The sequence below is a fragment of the Nannobrachium achirus genome (assembly GCF_963921795.1).
Source record: "Nannobrachium achirus genome assembly, chromosome: 17".
Taxonomy (NCBI): Eukaryota; Metazoa; Chordata; class Actinopteri; order Myctophiformes; family Myctophidae; genus Nannobrachium; species Nannobrachium achirus.
In genome coordinates, this window is record NC_137824.1 from 45,721,050 (window position 1) to 45,741,970 (window position 20,921).

At 43.9% G+C, this 20,921-nt stretch overlaps 1 protein-coding gene across 3 annotated transcripts in view; it reads left to right on the plus strand.

The window, feature by feature from the left end:
* LOC308301448 (ecto-NOX disulfide-thiol exchanger 2-like) overlaps nt 1-20,921 on the plus strand; it is a 192,028-nt gene that overhangs the window by 149,017 nt on the left and 22,090 nt on the right. For all 3 annotated transcript variants that reach the window (XM_080745441.1, XM_080745440.1, XM_080745442.1), the window contains 5 exons: nt 685-840; nt 5,226-5,432; nt 8,523-8,756; nt 11,007-11,219; nt 16,476-16,582. In XM_080745441.1, coding sequence (XP_080601567.1) covers nt 685-840; nt 5,226-5,432; nt 8,523-8,756; nt 11,007-11,219; nt 16,476-16,582 — 917 coding nt within the window. The remainder of the gene's footprint in view (nt 1-684; nt 841-5,225; nt 5,433-8,522; nt 8,757-11,006; nt 11,220-16,475; nt 16,583-20,921) is intronic.

Below are 20,921 nucleotides of genomic sequence, written 5' to 3' on the forward strand. Positions count from 1 at the left end.
CAATAATAAGAGTAGCAGCTTCTTTTGTACAAACATCAAATATACAACAGTGGTACAAGGATTGCAATTTTCACCCAAAACAACAATAAAAAAATATATAAAGAAAATAGGTCGTTACAGACAAGTGAGCACAAACAGGCAAGACAACAACCAAAAAAACAACAACAACCTAAACATCAGTCAAACAACACATATCCATATCTATGAAATACATATAATCCGCATAGCAGGACAACGCACCCGACACAGCAAACCCATCATATCCAAACTCCAATGGACCTCATGCATCCTCATAGTATATGCTCAATCAGAGATGGATTCAGATTTAGAACAAAATGAAGGAAAGGACCCCATATTTCTTGCCCAGTCTTGCTGGTTATGTACAGTGTGTGTCCTTCCCCGCTGCAGTCTAAATGAGTTGTTGTCAATAAAACCTCTGCATTGTGTGCGTTTTCATTTTGGGCCTCCAGCCCTCCACAGCATAGATCAACTTTCATACAGAAGGAGTCAGTTAAAGCTTGGTAAATAGGCATGCTGTTGGGCAGATGTTTCATTCTTCTGGTTGCTTGTGTGACACTGGCATTGACGTAAAATGCCACACAGGTTGAACTGTAAGTTAACTAGTTACAGCTACTAACTGTGAATTACTGTGATTTATTTATATGTTTTTCTGCCGCCTTCCAGAATTTGACCCCAACCTGGGCATGATGACTGGCATCCCCCCCATGAACCCCATGATGCATGGCATGGGCATGATGCCCCCGCCCCACTCCCAGGATGTGCCAATGCTCAAGGAGATCATCCACTGTGCCAGCTGCACCCTCTTCCCCGCCAACCCCAGTAAGTCTGCATGATTAAAAGGCTGTTCCTCTGAAAAGACTAATCATTCACCCATTCACACACACATTCATACACCGATGGTGGAGGAAACAATGCAAGACAAGGCACCACCCTGCTCACCGGGAGCAACTAGGGGTTCAGAGTCTTGCTCAAGGACTCTTCGACACTAACTCTGGGGGAGCCCGGGATCGAATTGGGAACCCTCCGTGTTCTAAGACGGCAACTCTACCCCTGAGCCACTGCCGCATACAGTACAGTACAGTACATGTACTTCCATTACTGTAATGTATTTGCTTCTCAAATCTGGCAATTTGTTAAACTTTACTCACCATTATCTTATATCTCGCATCATAAAAGATCCCCCCCCCAGAGGCACATCTACTTATTGCCTTATTATGATATGGCAATCTTCTTTAACCTGAAAGCTCTGTCTCAGAGGTGAGCAGGATGCAAAGCAAGACTTCAGAACAAAACTGCTTATGTACTTTTCTCCTCATGAAAGTCAAGAAGGTCTTTGTGAGGCACCGCGCTGCTTCACACATTACACCAAAAGAGATTTCTGTCTGCCGGTGCCTTTGGCCGCCACAGTGTAGATATGGAGCAAGCACTTTTCTACCATTAGGGTGAAAAAAGAAATGCTTCCAGCCCTATTAAATAGCGGGGCTATTAGTTTAAGATGAAATGTATAATATATATTTAGTTTTTTGACTCGGCAGCCAGCCTCAGCTAAATTCTTGCTACCTTGGTGACCGCAACCAGCATCCTTTCTGTTTCTACAATTGGTGTGATAAAATAATAAGCGTGTAAAATCTTTGGACCCAGCAGCCATTTCAAGCAATGTATGAGGCTGTTTACCTGCAGTACCTGCACTGTATAGCAGCAAGAAGACAGTCTAGCATGTCTTATAGAAGTATTGATTCAGTATCTGTTGTTAACATCAACTGCACATGTTGTGTGAGAGTTGGGGTCAACGATATTAACCTTTTTGGTAGCTTCTCTGTCTCACCAGAAGCTCTATAAGTCTCAGCAGGATGAGACCGTATACTGTGCTTGTTAAGCTGGCCTTAAGCAGATCATCGGGCGTGATGAAATTGGGTAGCATTAAACACTAAAGGATAATGTTCTCTGACCAAACACGCTCACACTGGCCGTTTTGAAAAGTCGGGGACTCCGCATACTACAGGATTCTATCCAGATTGAGTCGGGCCCGAACAAAGCAATATAATAAAATGAATACTAAATGTCACAGGGGCTGTTCTGAGAGCACACACGCACGCACGCACGCACGCACGCACACACACACACACACACACACACACACACACACACACACACACACACACACAAACATATAAATGTTAACCAACTCAACACACCATCGCAATGGAGGGAAAAAAAACGCATGAAGCCCGATTGTCGGGAGGGTCATAATTAAATGCCCCGATTGTCGGGTAAGTTGCGGCCAGCATTAAAAAGAGTGTCATAAAATCAGTCTGTTTTCACTAGTGCGTTTCAGGATATCTGCGCATCTATCCATTTAAAAGCAGGGGTACAAAATGAAATATTGCGCAATAGAATCGCAATAGTGTGTTTGTCATAAGTAAGAGTAAGTACCCTTTGGAGCCCTATATGTGGCCCATAGGGCAGGAGCCTATCTCCTGTTTCTGTAGTGTGTAAAATAGTGGTGCGCGGATAGGCTTTTGAGTTAATCTGAATCCGTCCGCGCAAATTAATTATCCGCCCATTATCCAACCGCATTAATTATATTTATTCAATTCATAAATCCGCATCCATCCTCATCCGCATCTTCCATTTGTCAAATTATTATTGTTTTCTGGTAGGCAGAAATCCATTGATTTAGCCTACGGAATGTCTGTTTGTCTTTTTTGTGCTGAGAGAGAGAGAGAGAGAGAGAGAGAGAGAGAGAGAGAGAGAGAGAGAGAGAGAGAGAGAGAGAGAGAAGCACACACAGCGCGTGTTAGTGGGAAGTTTAACTTACCTATACTTTGCAATATGCACGAGGGATAGAGGTAAGGTAATGAGCGCGATGAGGCATGCCGTGATGCCGATCCAATGCCTTTAAGTGTTTGCAGCTGTATCGTTTTAATGTGGACTGGACATTAACAAATTACAGAATTAACAAATTAAACAAAGTAACACACACTCTCACACAGACACAAGCATTCAGAGATGTAGCTTTTGTATTGATAGATATATTATGTCATAATTTATTTCCTGTATTATTTCCAAATCTGCCCGCATTGCGGATCACTGGGGTGCACCGCGGCTAAAACCGCCATCCGCGCATCACTAGTGTACAAGTACATCCGCCGGGCATGATGCAAAATTACGCTAGTAGGTTGCTGGAACTCGACAAGGGAGGCATTGGGCATGAAGAGTTTGGTATGAACCCTGACCTCAGGACACACTCACTACCAACAAGGGAGAGAGAGTCTCTCTTCCTGGTGTTTCGTCCACATGGACAGGGTTTTGGGGTTAGGTTTAGGCATAGTTTTATCAAGTTAAATGTGAGGGTTTATACACAACCTAGGTGACACACCAATGAAAGAGGGAGTCCCCTACCCACAAGGCCATTGAGCTGGTTACATTTGTCATGAAGTGGGTTTAAAGATACATGATCTCCAGAGGACTCAAGCGCTCAGCCTATCAGGTAGCATCATAGGTAAAGAGAGCAGCTCTTATGTAGCAGGTTGCATATGGCATCCATCACCAGTAGTGGTCGACCTCTAGCGTAACACACAGCATCCCTTCTTATTGACCTTTAACTCAACAGCAACCTGCTGTCAACGCTCGCTCTCTCTCTCTGATGTATCTTAAATGTCAGCGTTCATCTTAATCAGGTTGGCCCCCCACCCCCTCTGTGTCTCTCTCTCTCTCTCTCTCTCTCTCTCTCTCTCTCTCTCTCTCTCTCTCTCTCTCTCTCTCTCCCTCTCTCTCTCTCTCTCACTCTGTCTCTCTCTTTCCGTCTTTCCGTCTCATTTTCTTTGTCTCTGTGTCTCGTTGGTTGATTTGTACTGTATGAAGATTCACATCCTTCACTCTGGGGACCCTCGTACTCTTTGATGGTCAAACGGAGCATTAAGCTTGACAAACAAACACATTAGGTTATGATGTGTTTGTCTGGATTCTTCACACTTCTGAAGGCTGGAGGAGAGAAGTTTCAAGAAAAACAATCCCAATGAGGGTGTGATACTATCACACATGCAAGTTCACACAAACAGACACAAACCCGCACGCACGCACATGCACGCATGGCATAGTTGTTGCAGTGCTTTCTGTGTGTCTTATGTCACATGCTGTGACTACACTAGGAAGTATATTGTCGTACTGCACGACTGTGATCCTTGGCATTCCCAGTAAGAGTCGTCACAGGGTTGGGATGTCCTGGTTCTAGCAGGTCAGGGATTGCACAAAAGTCTTTAGTGGGTCTAGGTGATGGATGGGTTTGTGTAGCAGACCAGTGAGTGGCCACAGAGACGGCAGTCCTCAGGGACACATCTGTTTCTGCAGACTGGCTCCCAGCCAGGAGTTGTGTGTGTCCACATTGTTCCAGGCATAACTCTGTACCATGGGAATGCAGGGTGTCCTGAGGACAGACCTCTCAGGGGTCAGTACGTTTAACCACAGATCTATAGCTCATTGCAACTAGACCCACTGACATCATAGGCCATTACTTGCGCAAGCAAGTAATGGCAATGAGGGACCAGTAGTATTCCTGGTGATGCCAGTGGTGATGTCATTGGCGAGCGCACCTCATGACGTCTCTACTTCAATCCCAACGAGGATTTAGACTAGCAGTTGTACCAGGTAGTCTCAGCTTTTAGAACAGCAGTTGTACTAGTCTTTTTGGAAGCCGTGATGCCAGTGGTGAGTGCACATCATGGCACGCTCTGCTTGCGCAGACGTAGGCCATACATGGCCTACTTGTGCAAATCTCGACAGAGTGCATTTCTAGTTTTAACTACAACCACTACCTATTAGGTCACTTTAACTCAGTTTTTAACAAACACTGGGTCGGGACCCATTTGTGGGTCGCAGACACATTTTTATGGGTCGCCGGTAAATATGATTTGACGAATTAAATATATTTATTTCTATAATTTCTCTTACACAAATACAGTATTTTTTACAATACTGTGTCTTTTCAGATCCTCTTTTATATACAGTAGCAATTATTTTAATCAATTCTCTCACAAAGATCCTGTATTTTCTTCTCTTGTTTTCAATCTTTTCAAATTGTCACCAGTTTGTAGCAATCGATTTAAGATGAATCGTTACATGCCTACATAGCAGTATTCCATCCTACCGTAGGTCAAGCACATAACCGTTGTGTCCTGTGTTCTCCTGTCTCTCCATGTTTACAGACCTTCCACCTCCGGGTTTCAGAGAGCGCCCGCCAGGCTGTAAGACGGTGTTCGTGGGCGGCCTGCCGGAGAACTCCACGGAGGCGCTGATCGTGGAGGTGTTCGGACAGTGTGGAGAAATCATCGCCATCCGCAAGAGCAAGAAGAACTTCTGTCACATCCGATTTGCAGAGGAGTACACCGTGGACAAGGCTCTCTTCCTGTCCGGTAAAGACAATTCATATTCACCCACACCTTCCATTTTGGAGGGATACAATTTCCCTATTGCTTTGGAGTGGTCTATTATTCCTCCTTCTGCCACGGTTGTTGCACCATGTGTGACTGTGATTTTTAAATCGTCTAATGGAGCACCCATAGACTTATAATAATCTAGAGGATGGACTGGCCCCCACCTACTGTATTCATTTCAATGAAAGTTGCTCAGTGGTGCTTGAGGCTCCCGTAAGAACGCTCTACTTCTGCATTTTTCTTGATTTGGGCACCAAATGCTGGATCCCAAATGCAGAAGTGCTAACGCGCCTGAACTAGGGTTGGGGACGGTAACCGCCGTACCGCGGTATACCGCGGCCTACCGCGGTGTCAGGGTCCTTACCGCGGTCAAAAAAGACAATAAAGAGGCAAATTTTTATTGAGAACGAGCGAGTTTTAAAACGGGGGAGAAGCAAGGACCGCATGCGCTCCATGCCGCTCTGCTCTGGGCTGCATACCACATGTTTGGAAGCTTAATGGGCCATCAGTTTCCTTTTCATCGAAAATGAAACTAACACTAGACCCTAGGTTTTGCCATCACACGAGACAGAGAAATCCCCACTGGACACTGACTGGAGCAGCTGTCTCGTAGCAGGCAGAAGCGTTAAACTTTATCCATTATCCACACGACACAAGCATGTTTATACATACCTTGTGGCAGATTAATTTTTATTCATACGGACAGAGCGACCAGCTTCTACTTTTTCCAACACAACGTCGCTGACTCCGTCGGCGATTTTACAACCTTTTGTGTCAAGTCTTGTAACTAAAACCTGATCTGACTGCAAGCTCAGAACGCGTCGCGGATGCGACGTGTTGTGAGCTTGTAGATCTGTTCCTTTCAAAGCCAGACCCGCTGTGCTGTACGGGGATGTATAACTCGGGCTGTGGAGCAGCAAATTCTGGGCAGATGATTGGAATATTTTGGCTTATCGCCGAACCTTAATTGATAGATACGGGGGTACGGTAATTACCGCAATACCGGCGGTAAATGGGAAGACGGTACCGCGATAACAAAATGTCGATACCGCCCCACCCCTAGCCTGAACGCACCTGAATCGATTCATGAACGGGCACTCTATGCAAACCCCAGCTGCACGCTCTTTTGCTCGTGCTGTGCATGTATTTCGCCTGGTCTGCAGTTCCAACCTTGGACAGTAGGAGCCAGGGAGCGCCATTCCAACCACATGCATGGGCCTCGGGCAGATTTGGCAGCAAATCAATGCCAGTGTGTCCAAAGATGACCATCAAGTTACTGTAGGTGGATATGATGTTTACTTACAGTAAGTTGAAACATATCTCTGAAATGTACAAAATCAAAACAAGATTGAACAGTAGGGAGAGACAGCATTGCCAAAAATAGCCATTGGCCCAGCACAGATTTGTATTGGCTGTGAATGAACGCATAATAAAGCATGTTTTCTCATATGTTAGACCCCCTCGTAACTACGGATCCCTGGCCTGCTCATCGGATTAGCCATAAGCACTCAAAGGGATAAGATGACATTCCACAGATCTTGTCAGTGTGGATATTATTGTTCCTCTGGGATTTGATGCTGATCTTAATCTCAAAGAGGAGCAGATTGCTTCAGCTGTTATTTAGGTCCATTATGCCATTAATGATGTTTTAGTACATTGTGGCTCCCACTACTCCCAGTCAGAGAGCCAGACAACAGAGGACATGAATCAACTGGGAAGTGGAAAGAAGGTAGTCATGCTTTCTTATGCTTATGCTTTCCCAGCAGCCTCCAGTCTCCTAAATATTTCTTCAATGCAAACGTTGGCCCTACATCCCTGCTTCACAAACCAGTCGCTCCAATGATAACCCTCTACTTTATTTAACGTGTGTGTGCTGGTGCGTGCGTCCTGTGATTTGGTTGGTCTCTTCTCTACAGTGCTCTACAGGACCTCTGCTCCTTATATTAGCCAGATGACAGAGTTATGTAGATTTGTCCTTCAACAATATTGATTCCACAAACCCCAACCCCTCATATCTATCTCTCTCTCTCTCTCTCTCTCTCTCTCTCACACACACACACACACACACACACACACACACACACACACACACACACACACACACACACACACGCATGCACGCACACACATGCATGGACGCACACACACTCACACACACATACACATCGACACACACACTGTACGTCCCAGAAGAACAGACTGAGATCTCCTGTATGAAATATTGAAGCAGAGGCAACAGCATACGCATAAACTCCAGGCAGTACTGAAATGAACACTGTTGTACTATGTTATGCCTTTGTGTGTGTGTGTGTGTGTGTGTGTGTGTGTGTGTGTGTGTGTGTGTGTGTGTGTGTGTGTGTGTGTGTGTGTGTGTGTGTGTGTGTGTGTGTGTGTGTGTGTGTGTGTGTGTGTGTGTCTTACAGGAGTCTCTAGACATCATTACGAGCGAAGCAAATATACAGTGAAGCTTCCACAGACACTGAGGATTTAAACCATCAATTAACTGAATTAGCTTGATTGCACTTCAAATCCACAAACAGCCATTAGTAGGGAGAGAGAGAGAGATTAGGAGGGAGAGAACGAGGGAGGTACCAGTGTCATGTCCGCTAGAGTAATAATTAGTATTCCTCAGCCTCCCCGTGGATAGACATGGCAATGAACGTATTAAACTTACACAGATACAGTGATGGGGAGACAGGCAGATCAATTGAACCCTAAAGAAAAACTGTCTGTCAAAACAAAGATGCCGGCTTGAGATAGAAATTGATGTTGGTCCCCATAAGTCACTGATGGCTCATTCGTCTTCCCATGTTTCTACGTCTACATCAAAACACTGGTTTTTATGGGTCCCTTTTTTTCTACATTTTCTTTTTAAATTATTATTCAATTTATTTTTTATTCATTTCTATGAATGAAAAACTAAATTAAAATATATATTTTTTGTAATTTCACGAAGGAATCAAAGAAAGATCTACAAGCTAATTTCTCTTTTGGGTCTCGACCTGAAAAGTTAGGGAACCAGTGCTCTACATGATCTCCTTTTAACCTCTTCTTGTCCCTCCTCTGCAGGCTACCGCATCCGTTTGGGCTCCAGCACGGACAAGAAGGACTCGGGTCGCCTCCACGTGGACTTTGCTCAGGCCAGAGATGACTTCTATGAGTGGGAGTGTCACCAGCGAGCCCTGGCCAGAGAGGAGAGACACCGACACCAGATAGAGGTGGACCGCTTCCGCCCGCCCTCCCCACCTCCCATCATCCACTACTCTGAACATGAATGTAGCCAGCTGGGGGACAAGATCAAAGGTACTGCGCAGAGTTATTCAAACCGCAATATTCAGTACATGAACCAGATCAGGGTTGTGGTCTGGCTGTGTGTGTGTGTGTGTGTGTGTGTGTGTGTGTGTGTGTGTGTGTGTGTGTGTGTGTGTGTGTGTGTGTGTGTGTGTGTGTGTGTGTGTGTGTGTGTGTGTGTGTGTGTGTGTGTGTGTGTGTGTGTGTGTGTGTGTGTGCGCACACATCAATGTAGCTCTCCTTTGGCCAATTTAAGACAACCTTATTTTGAGCATGTGTACTGTATGTTGAACAGAAGTATTTTTTTCTACATTTTCAAAAATAGCTGATCTACAAGGTGTGTGTGTGTGTGTGTGTGTGTGTGTGTGTGTGTGTGTGTGTGTGTGTGTGTGTGTGTGTGTGTGTGTGTGTGTGTGTGTGTGTGTGTGTGTGTGTGTGTAGGTGTAGGTGTGTGTGTGTGTGTGTGTGTGTGTGTGTGTGTGTGTGTTCTGTGCCTGTGGAGAGCAGCAGTGGAGAATAGTGATGATGAACAACTTCTACTTTCTAAACAGTACTTGTTTCCTTTGCGCTCAGCAAAGCTGTTTGTCAAGAGGCTTTAAGGGAGAGGCTGCCGAACAGGAGTTCTCCATCTCTCCTCTCCTTACGCTCTGTCTCCTGCTGTGTGCTTTCTCTTGCCCTTGTATCCATCTTCCTCTCCCCTTGCACCCATCCCCTCTCATCCTCATCCTCCTCCCCCTCCTCTCTCATACAGTAGGTTATTTACTCAGCTTCTGGCTGCATGAACTTGTTTCTCTAATGAGACATGACACAATTACAGGTATCACCTAAAATTGTCTCCTGGAAAAAAAGATGTCTGAGACTTCCTGCCTCTGTCGTCTGCATGAGTCACTTTCCACTCGCTGGCCATGATGTCGGAGGACTGAGTGATGAGATGAAATCATGTTTGCTTTGCTGTAAACTATTACAACAAGGAATCTCTTTGCTGCAGATGACTAAAAATCACGCACAGCGGGACACAGTATCTCGCAACTCATGTCATCAACATGCATCTGTCCCATTTCCCATATTCCCTCCTGATAGGCTACGGTTGCCTTCTAAAGTTTGCTGGATTGCTCCCATTTAAAAAATAATAATAATCCGCAAATCATGAACACCACATGCCTTTTCCTTGCAATTAGCCACGCACATTCCTTCAACACATAGGCATACATGCCACTTAAAATCTTCACATCTACCTGCACATGCAGGTAGACCTGGCGGTTGCTTATCTCCCGATTAGGGAGTCTTACTGGTATCCAATATACACTATATTTAACATTGTGTCCAGCATACTGTATATATTCACCGATACTTTTATCCAACATACATGATATTTAACAGCACTTCCAACATTCTTTGAAACACCCATACTGGGGTTGTGACCCAGTCTTCCGTTGTCTTGAGGTGCAAACGACACAGCATCGAGTTTGTAAGACATCCTAGAGCAAAACTGTGGTTACGTTTCGAAGTGCAACATGAAAAATCTGGGTCATGATATCCAAAATAAATATAAAGATTTCAAGCTCCAGAGCCACAAAACACATGTGTGTGTGAAACAGAGAAATGGGCGTTTTCCTGCCAAATTTAACATGGGAGCCAATGGAGATTTTTTTATTTATTTTTTATCCCGACTACTTACTTGTTTCTGGCCCAAACCGAATGCACTACTTTTCGAGCAGCTCAGCACCAGCGTGATTTTCAATTAAATGAAATATAAACAAATATCTCTGGAAACTGGGGCGTGGCAACCTGGACAAACCTGGGAAACTCAGGTCGTGGCAATCATTGAGTTAACTCATTGACGCCACGACCTAGAAAAGTGCTATTTAAGTCGTATGCATTATTATAATTATTATTATTAATAAGTAATCAAAGTCGCCTTACAGAGCATGATAAAAACAACTTTATTAGGAATTAAAAAAAATATATATATAAAAAGAAAGGTAAAACAAAGGCAGGTTGGGATTGAATGCGAGTCTGAAGAGATGTGTTTTGAGTGTGGTTTTAAACGTGGTGAGGGTGGGGCAGCTCTGTGCTGGGAGTGAGTTCCACAGTGAGGGGCAGCCCGAGAAGGCCCTGTCACCCCAGGTTCGGTTCTTTGTCTTGGGGATGTCAACGAGGTTGGCATCATGACGGTTGAGGCGATGTGATGCCTATGTCTTGTTTTTATAGCTCTCACACAATTTAACCCCCCAACTCTCCTCTCCTCTCCTCTGGGGTCAGATGACAGTTTATTTCCTGAGGTGGTGCGGGTGCTGTTGACCTGGGTGGAGAGAGGCGAGGTGAACCGGCGGAACGCCAACAACTTCTACTCCATGATCCAGTCCTCCAACAGCCACATCCGCCGCCTGATGGGGGAGAAGACTCAGCATGAGAAGGAGATGGAGGAAGCCAAAGAGAAGCTGAAGACTGCCCTGTCCGGGATACTGGCTCAGTGTGAGTGCATAAACTTGGAAACTCCCTCTAAACAACACCACACCACACACATGTCCCGTTACCACCAAACTATTGATTGTCTGGTTCAGTGCCAGTGCTAATCTCGAGACAGTTCTTAGCATTTCAACAGCAAAGAATCTGGTTCTTGTCCAGAAAAACTGGTTAAACTCTCTGATACCAACTTTTTGCTAGTCATTACCATAATTATATTCAAGTGCCCAAAAAGAAGCACCGTCCCGAATAACCTTTTCCAACCTTTGGATATTCTGCACATTTCCCAAGCGACTATCCACATACTCGTTCTGAATTAATTGGCCAATAAATGAAAAATCAATTTTCTGTGTGGTTAGTCGTTATCACCACAGTGTCTCGAGAGCCACTCATATCGCCACAACATGAAGCTGCACTGGCATCTTGCCTTAAACCAGGAAGTGCACTCCCGTGAATGTTGCATTGTAGTTGATCATCTATGCATGTAATAGATGTCATCCCTACTAGTGAATCTCTAGTTACATCAACATTGTTCCTGTGAAGTAGTTTTGTTCTTACTGGTTGAAATTGCCTGAGGCAATGGAAATAGCGATTTATAAACAAGTAACTATACCCTGCAATGAGGTCATGTCTCTACCAACCAATTTGATTCTTATAAGATTCACAAGTTGAACCAACTTGCACTAGCACCAGCCTATTATTAGGTTTGTGTTGGGAATGAGACTGCGGATGGATTGTAGTATGTACATAATGCACTGCTTATTGTGGAGGCTGGGCTACTGGCTCAGTGTGAGTTTACTATGGCGGTATGTCACTGTCACATACAGTAGATTACGCTACAATATATGAACACAAGCCGAACACAAAGCCAAAGATTATGTTCTAATGTAGACTGCTCTGTCAGGAATGTGGAATAATTGTTAAACTACAGTTGGGTGCATTGTCAGCCTTTACACAATAGGGCGAAAATAATGACATACCAATGCTCAGTGTGAAAATAATTTACAGAAAAACATTAAGCACGCATATACTGTATGCTATACTATACTATATCACTGTATGGTTCATACAGCCTAGAGGAAGTCTTTTGGGCTTTTCTTGATAGTCACTGTTTGGCCATTAGATATTGACATGGCAAACAATATTGGATTGAATGGAAGTCATAATAAGGATGTTGTTTTGTTAACCTTAAGGAGATCTGGTTGTTTATTTCCCTGTTCTGTGGAAGAGGATTAAAGGTAAGTTTATTTCATTGTCAGCACCCACATTTCGAAGTCTGGTCGTGATCAACTGTGCATTGACCTTACAGAAAGGTTTGTTTTCCAGTATGAGGACCATCTCTAGGGATTCACTGCCTTGTTTATTTTCCGTCTCCCAAGACATTTAAAGATGCTGGACCGGCTTCCCTCTGCTCTTTAGTTTATTGACACCAGTCCAGTGCTATGAAAGGTCATGGAAAAGTAAAGTCAAAATCGATGATGCAGCTTTAGTAACATTAGTGAATTGAATGGCCCTCATCCTGTGTGTGTGTGTGTGTGTGTGTGTGTGCGTGTGCGTGTGTGTTTGTGTGCGTGTGTTTGCGCGCGTGTATGTGCGAGCGTCCGTGTCGTGCGCTCTTCTCTCATAGCCATCCTTCATTATAGTAATCCATACAAACACTTATTTCTATTCATGAGTTTGACTTCCTCCCGATTCGTACTAATTTGAACATGGAGATTGGGCTCCTGTCATGAGCCTTCCTATGGTGCACCTGGGATCAAAGCTCCATCCCTATCGAATTGTCTCTGTCTCGTCCACCCCCAGTTTGATACCAACAGCGGGCTGCATCCCATGTCTCTAAATTAAATCCTCCTCTTCCCTTACCTTCTTGCATCCTTTCCTTGTGTCATAATCCCTCCCACCTAGGATGTGGAAATTAAGAGATTTTCTTTGTTGAAGTCGCATGTCGTCCTCATTTTTGATCACAACAACCCAGCTAAGCCCCACCTTCATCCATTCCATGTCCATTTAGACACAATGAAATGAGCCTTAAGTCTTTAGTACTGTTTCACATTTGCATCCATCGTGTGACACCGATGCACAAACCCAGCAAACACACAGACACGTAACAACATTGCCAGCTATAAAGTTGGCGTTATTAACTTCATGCTGTTCAGTTTTGAAAGCCTTCCCGGAAGGATACGTGAACGTTTCCTCGCGCATAGCTCCTCAGAGATGCCTCCTAATCCCTTCTCCTCGCTCCTTGGCTGGCTTGGAGCAGGAATAAGACACTTGGCGGGACTGTGAAAATGGCAGTACTACTTCAGCGCTCCAATACACACGTCCTTCCTAGCAGCCTGCCTGTCACCTGCTTCCTCTGCCAGGTTAACTAACCTGAACCGTGACCTAGCCTTTAAGCATCAGGAGATCACATGAAACACCACTGATCACTTGAACAGAATTACATTAAATGTAGCTGTACACACACTTAACCTGCCCCTTAGGTTCATGACACTGTTTAATAATGAAATGTTCTACTACCAACCAAATGCCAAGATTGCCGTGTACATGCACACACACACCGTCCTGAGCAGGTCCACAACCTTGCCCCCTCGCTTCTCTTCTGTCTTCCCCATCGATCTGCTCTGTCAAATTAAAGGATTCTGGGAAGGCACTATTGATCCATGTACTGTTCACTTTCAGCACTCGACAAACACACACACACACACACACACACACACACACACACACACACACACACACACACACACACACACACACACACACACACACACACACACACACACACACACACACACACACTAGACCAAGGCCAAAGCTCTGATGGTCTCATGGACTCCCCTGTGTGTATGCGAGACCCTCCGGGATACAGAGGTCTCTCACTCAATCGCTCTCTGTCTTTCTCTCACGCTCTCGCTCTCTGTATCTCTCTCTCTCTCTCCCTCTCTCTGTATCTCTCTCTCTCTCTCATCCTCTGTATTATCCTCTGTATCTGCCCATAATACCAGAGAATGGACACCTGGGAAGTGAACAGCTGTCTCAATGCTCAACGAAGCAAAGTAGGATGTGAAAGACACAAGTCAATACTTCACACACGCACACACGCACACACACACACACACACACACACACACACACACACACACACACACACACACACACACACACACACACAGTTCACATGGATAGCAAAGCAGGCTTATGACCAAACTGCCCGGATCAGCCAGGACAGTACAGGCCAGGCAAGTAAATCCCTCTAGGTTGTCCTCGGATGAGCCCTCCTCCAGTGGCGTTTCCAGTCATCTCAATTCTCCATGCATGAGGCTGGCTAGCTCTCTCCAGTACTTTCAGCCCCTGCATCTTTCTTTAACTGTGTCCACGTAATTATCCTTTTTTTAAGCCTTTTGCCGACAACGTGCCCTTTATAAAAGTACTTCTTCTACAGTGCATTATTATACAGTAGCTTAGTTTTTATTTTGTTTCTATTTAGTTTTTGTCAGTGGAAAAAAGGTAGTCAATTTCTTTTTTCATAGTGTTAGTCGCCAAAATTAACACAGACTTTAAATCACTGCTTCTGCAGTGCATGGAGTCTCTAAGTGGCCAACAGTAGAAGACAAGACAGAGGTTTTTTCTGAGCAGCCTCCAGCCGTGAATGTGTGTGAATGGGTATGAGTGGTTATCACTGTGAAAACGGGCTGTTCACTGAAACTGGAAGCTTCACCCCATTAAACCTTTGTTAAATTCAATAGCTGAGGAGCTGCATGTCTGGACTATAACTAAACTAATTACAAATTTGTTATCAAAATTAACGCTGACTGCCAGCGCTCCGTTGTAGCCTACAGTAGAGTGGATTAGCTCATAGACAGTCCTTGACCCTGTCGTACACTGTATGAGATGCTTACAACAAACAATTATATGCCTTGTTTATGCTACAATATGGGAATGTTGTCTGGGACGACACTAAGATGGTCACTTGGTCAGTAGGTATAGTGTGTGGTCAACTTGCTGAAATCTCCATCGCCAGGCTGCAACTCAAATGACCTTTTGCAGCGGCGATGCACATTGGCTCTTTGTGTAGTTAAATGTGTTGAAGTATGGCTCATAATAAGTTCAGGAATCTCTATGGGAACTGAGTGACAACCAGTCATCGTAAGATGATGCCTTGGCATCAGATGGTAAGTAGACGATGCAAGCAATCTCACACACACACACACACACACACACACACACACACACACACACACACACACACACACACACACACACATCGACACATTTTGTTACTTATATTTATGTTTGCATACTCAAAAAGGTCAAATTTGTCGATTAACAAACATGATCAACCGAGGCAAATGTCTTAGATATCGTGTTCTATCAGTTAAGGATACAAGTTAGCAGCACCTCCTCAAAATGCCATTGATTGACAGAAGAGTCAGTACACTGCCATGTTCTCAGACCTTTACTTTGGCTCCATCTGCAAACCGGTCACTCCCAATCTACCATATACATTTAGACTGCCAAATATAAACACAAGCAATAAACATTTAGTATATCCAATTTTATTTTCTGTCACATTCAGTGTTTTTGAACACAGAAGGCATAGCTCAGGAATGTTCATACATTCAGGCCTTGCTGTATGAAGCCGTAAACATCGTATGGTTGTAATGCAAACCATGAGGTGCAAAATTGTAAGGAAACAAGAGAGAGGTTGAGTCAAGTAGGAATCTGGCTTTAGCTGTGAAAGTACGACTATTGTCATACATTTTAAGATTATTGAACATGGGATGTAAAACGTCTCAGAGTCGGTCATCATCCAGTTCTTACGCAGAGGTCATTGGTATCTGACAAAACGCGGACCGGATCCAGCAGTATGTGTTCATTTTGCCTCTGGGTTTCCTTTGTAAGTCCAGGAAACTTGGCTCAACCCTCTCATGCATGGGGAACCTTGTGTCACCTCATGTCCATAAACAGGGAGGGACTTCCAAACTCCCTGACAGTTTTATCATCACTATTCAACAAGTACACTAAATGAGACAGCTTTGTAGCATTATAAATCGTCTCCATGCGCTCATACAGAGAAACACACACACACACACACACACACACACACACACACACACACACACACACACACACACACACACACACACACACACACACACACAGTTCAATACGTCCCTAGCTGACTCCTTCCCACCCTCTCTCTCTGTCTCTCTCTCTGTCTTTCTGGATGGTCTCTCTGTCCTTCCCTGCATCCTGCCACAGTTGAACAGATTGTGTCTGTATTCCAAGCTGCTTCCAAACAAAAGGCATGGGACCATTTCTCCAAAGCGCAGCGCAAGAACCTGGACATGTGGCGCAAGCAAGCCGAGGTTGGTACTCTCTGCTTCTATTGTGTTGTTTCTCTTGTAATGTGGTTCATTAGATGCTGTACCATTTTAAACTCTTGGTCGCCCATCTCCCTTCTACTCTCCTCATACATACTTTGATTTTAATTATTTGAAGTCTAAAAAACTTTTGAACTCAAATCAATGAGGATGACAAACTTGGGGTCTACAGAATGGCATAGCAAGTTTGGCACACGTTTCATAATACTGTTGACATCAAAGATCTAATTAAAACATTGGATTTGTGTTAATAGATTGGTTAAAGAATAATAGAAAGAGCAAATGCAAACTAGTGACCGCGGGTTTACTGCCACTAGTTTGAATGCGACAAAAACAAAAACAAAAAAAAATCCATGAATTCAAGTCATGGGATGTGTAATTGATAGAAAATAAGCAGATAGATGCTAAAAGTAAAGCTAGTAGGCTCCTTGTTTTACAGTAAGCGTTAAAGGAGTAGTTCACCCCCAAAATTACTTTTTTTTCTTTTGATTACTCGTGCCATGGAGAGTAGAGTTCAATAATATTTTTTTGGTTTTTGTCACATTCCTAAGACAAAAATTTGATTCGAGTAAATTTACCCCCATTGATTCCGGATGGGGACCCGTTTCGAAACGGGTCCCCTTCCGGAACGAATGGGGGTAAATTTATTGTTATCACATTTTTGTCTTAGGAATGCGACAAAAACCAAAAATATTATTGAACTCTAGTCTCCATGGCATTACTAATCAATAGAAAAAAGTCATGTTGGGGGTGAACTACTCCTTTAAGTTACTCCCAATATGGCCAGTATGCTCCAGACCTTGCGCTCCAGAGGTTAAGTGTTGAGATCCACTTAGAACCAGGGCGGCTCGCTCTTTGTTTCTCCTCCCCACACCTCTGTCCTTGCTTGTGGAATGGATACAAGCTGCCGGGTGAGTTTTGTTATTTTGTCCTTCTCTGAGGGAGTCCAGGAACAGGTAAAGCTATACAGACGCCTCTCTTCTCTTCTCCTCCTCCTCACACTGACAATGATCACATCTCTGCGATTACTAGTTTTGTTGTCACTTCTTAACACCCGTATGATGTTTTTGTTTCAGTTGAGAAGTTGTCCCATCTCAAGGCGAGCCGGGGCTCGTTCATTTTTAGAATCTGACATCACTTCACCTTCGCATTTCCTGTTGTTTTGTCCCATCTTCTTATCGTGATGATTTGTTGCGTAGTGGGGGATGCCAGGAGTGTGATGCAGTCCTCATTCTAGTGGTCTCAGTTTGATCTTGATCTTCCTGGTAAGTTTGGTGTTCTGGGAGTGGGAGGGACTGTTTCTGGACCTTCAGCTGGAAAAAACACAAGACTAATTAAGAGTATAACGTCTAGCCAGTGTTGGAAAAAGTACTAATATTTTGTTTTACTTTTACTTTACTTTTTATTGATTTTGGTTTTATTGCAAAGTACACCGTGATGACATCACACCGGTGTACTTTGCAATACAAACCCCAAAATCAATCCTCCAGTTCTAGGCAACACAGAAGGGGGGGAACTTTTTGTATTTCCACAGAACTCCTCTAAGGTATATTAATGACATAGTTCAATATTGAAAATGGGTGGTTTTTCCCCTTTAAGTAGTGGTATCAAGATGGCCAAATGCATATATGTAGGGCTGAAGTGGGTAATGTATGTTTTGTAATACTAATCAAAAACTGCAAAGTAACTACTAGTAACTCAGGTTTTTAAATAAAATGTATTTAAAAACTTGAGTTTACATTTAATGTAGTGGTATAAGTATAATAGTTGCCTCTGATATGTAGTAGAGTAGAAGTAAAAGTACTGAAAATTGGAAATACTCCACTGAAGTAAAAGTACCTCAAAATTGTACTGAAGTACAGTACTTGAGTAAGTGTACTTAGTTACTTTACACCACTGCATTTACCCTACACACACAAACACACACACACACACACACACACACACACACACACACACACACACACACACACACACACACACACACACACACACACACACACACACACATATGGATCAAATAGTACTCCTCTATAACCATTTCCCACCAAATTAAATTAATACACTTGCAGGTTTTCACATGCAATATGTGAAAAACCCCAAAGATTAAAAAAAAAAAAAAAGAAAAGTTCCCATCGCCAGTGTTGTTTCTCTATTGAAATACTTTCGCTGTATAGCCTCTCTAATAGCATTGTGCCAAAAAAAAGGGTGGTAAATTAGCATCTCTACTACATCTGTCATGCTTCCATCGCTGTTGATCGGGCTTCTACAATGTTTCTGTTTTACCAGCATACAATATGTTCCTATTAAACTGAAAGCGAGGCATTGAATCAGTGGGTACTTTCCGTTGTTTGTGTAGAATTAAATTATAGGTAAACTTTACACCTGCTCCTTGGAGAAGAATTCAATACAGCAGCGGTCATAGGTAAGTAATCATGGCTGCCCAGGGACAGCTTAGCGTCAAGCAGGTGTCAGTCACGTTGTTTATCCAGTGTGGTTCGTTGGCCCGCAGGTGAAAAAGAAGGGATGAACACAGAAGACAAACAAACTACAGCTGAGAGGCAGACAGACAACAGCTGCCACCGTGTCTGTTTTATCTGACTTGTGTATTTGAGCTGAAGATATAAACCTTCTACCCAGGGTCCCAGGAATGTGTGTGTGCTCGCGCGTGTACGTAAATGTGTGAGTATATGGCTTACCTGTTGACCTTTGCCAGGGGCTGAGGTTGATGGAGGCAACAGACGGATGGTTTTGTTCACTGTTGGCATATTTTGCTCCCTTTATCTTCCTAGCAGTTGGCGGTGTGTTGGTGTGTAGCTTTTATTGATGTTCATCAGAGATGTCATATGTTGTGTTGTGTTCATGTGTGCGTGGTGTGTGTCTCTCCACACAGCGTGGTTGACTACCCTCCATTCTGCTGCTCCATTAGCTTCAGTGGTCCTGTAGCGCTGGAAGGCTCAGGCATAACCGCCCAAACATCCCCCCTGTAGGTAGAGTTGGAGGCTAGCGCTAGGTTCAGTCAGCCATTCTAGCACACATTCCTATTAGCATAATGTCCAACGTCCACCAAGGGTGCAATGCACCGCGTTGCAGACCCAACAGATATGATTTCATTCACAGCAAAGGCGCATAAAACCTTTGAAAGCCTCACCAAATTGAAAGCAAACTCATTTTGCCCTATGCCCCCTACTGGTCTCACAGCTGCATTGCAGCAGCAGCAGCAGTATCAGTGCGTCAGTGAGTGGAGGAATGGAAGCAGAGAAGATTGGTATTTGACAGACTCTCTGCTGCTGAGCTTCTCCAGCTGCGGGCTGTCAGATTAAGACGGAGGTAATCCACAGTACACTGGACACACGACACAGACATGCACACACAGTCACCTACCGAGGCACACATAGAGAAACACAGACAAAGAGAAACACACAAAGATGAACACACACATACAGAGAAACAGACATACTGTACCCAGGGGCGTCACAAGGGGTAGGAAAGTGGGACTAAGTTACTAGGGCCCAAGGTGGTGGAGGGGCCTTAATTATTTTATACTTTAGCTTTAAAAGTCGAGAAAATGTGTGCAAATCTTTGAATATATGTATTTTTTAAGCGAACATTTGTAACTCAAATTTTGCTTCTGGGGGGTCCCTGGAACTAAATATTTTGAGATGGGGGTCCGTGGCCAAATACATATCATTTTGGGGGTCCTTCACATGAAAAGGTTTGAGCTCCACTGACATCGAAACATAGATTTTTCAAAAAACCTTAGAAGGATTTGAAATATTCAAAGATTTTCATGATTTAAAAAAAATAGCAGATCTACAAGCTTGCAGCGCGGCACTCGGTGCCGCGCTGTGAGCTTGTATATCTGCTATTTTTCAATAGTTAAAGCACAGGGGCCCCACAGTGAATCCTTGTACCCGGGGCCCAGAATTTGGTGCGACACCCCTGACTGTACCTATAGACACACACAGAGAAACATATCAGAGAAATACATACAAAGACACCACATACAGACGGAGACACTCGATATCAAATTAGAATATTCATCCGAATAATCCTGCATGAACATTAATTGGCTCAGTTGGCTGGCAATGATCAAAATATACTCGCAGATCATGCTGACATGGGAGTGCTGTCGACAGCACTTCACTTGAGCAGACGAATCCGTGATTTCATGATTTATTCATCATTAGTGTTACTGTGCCATCCATGTGTCTGTGTGGTGATACACAGACTCTGTAGAACAGTTGATTAAACGCAGGGCTGTGTACTCTGTGTATCCATCGTTGTGATTAGCACCATGGTTTCACTTGCACGATTGTCAACT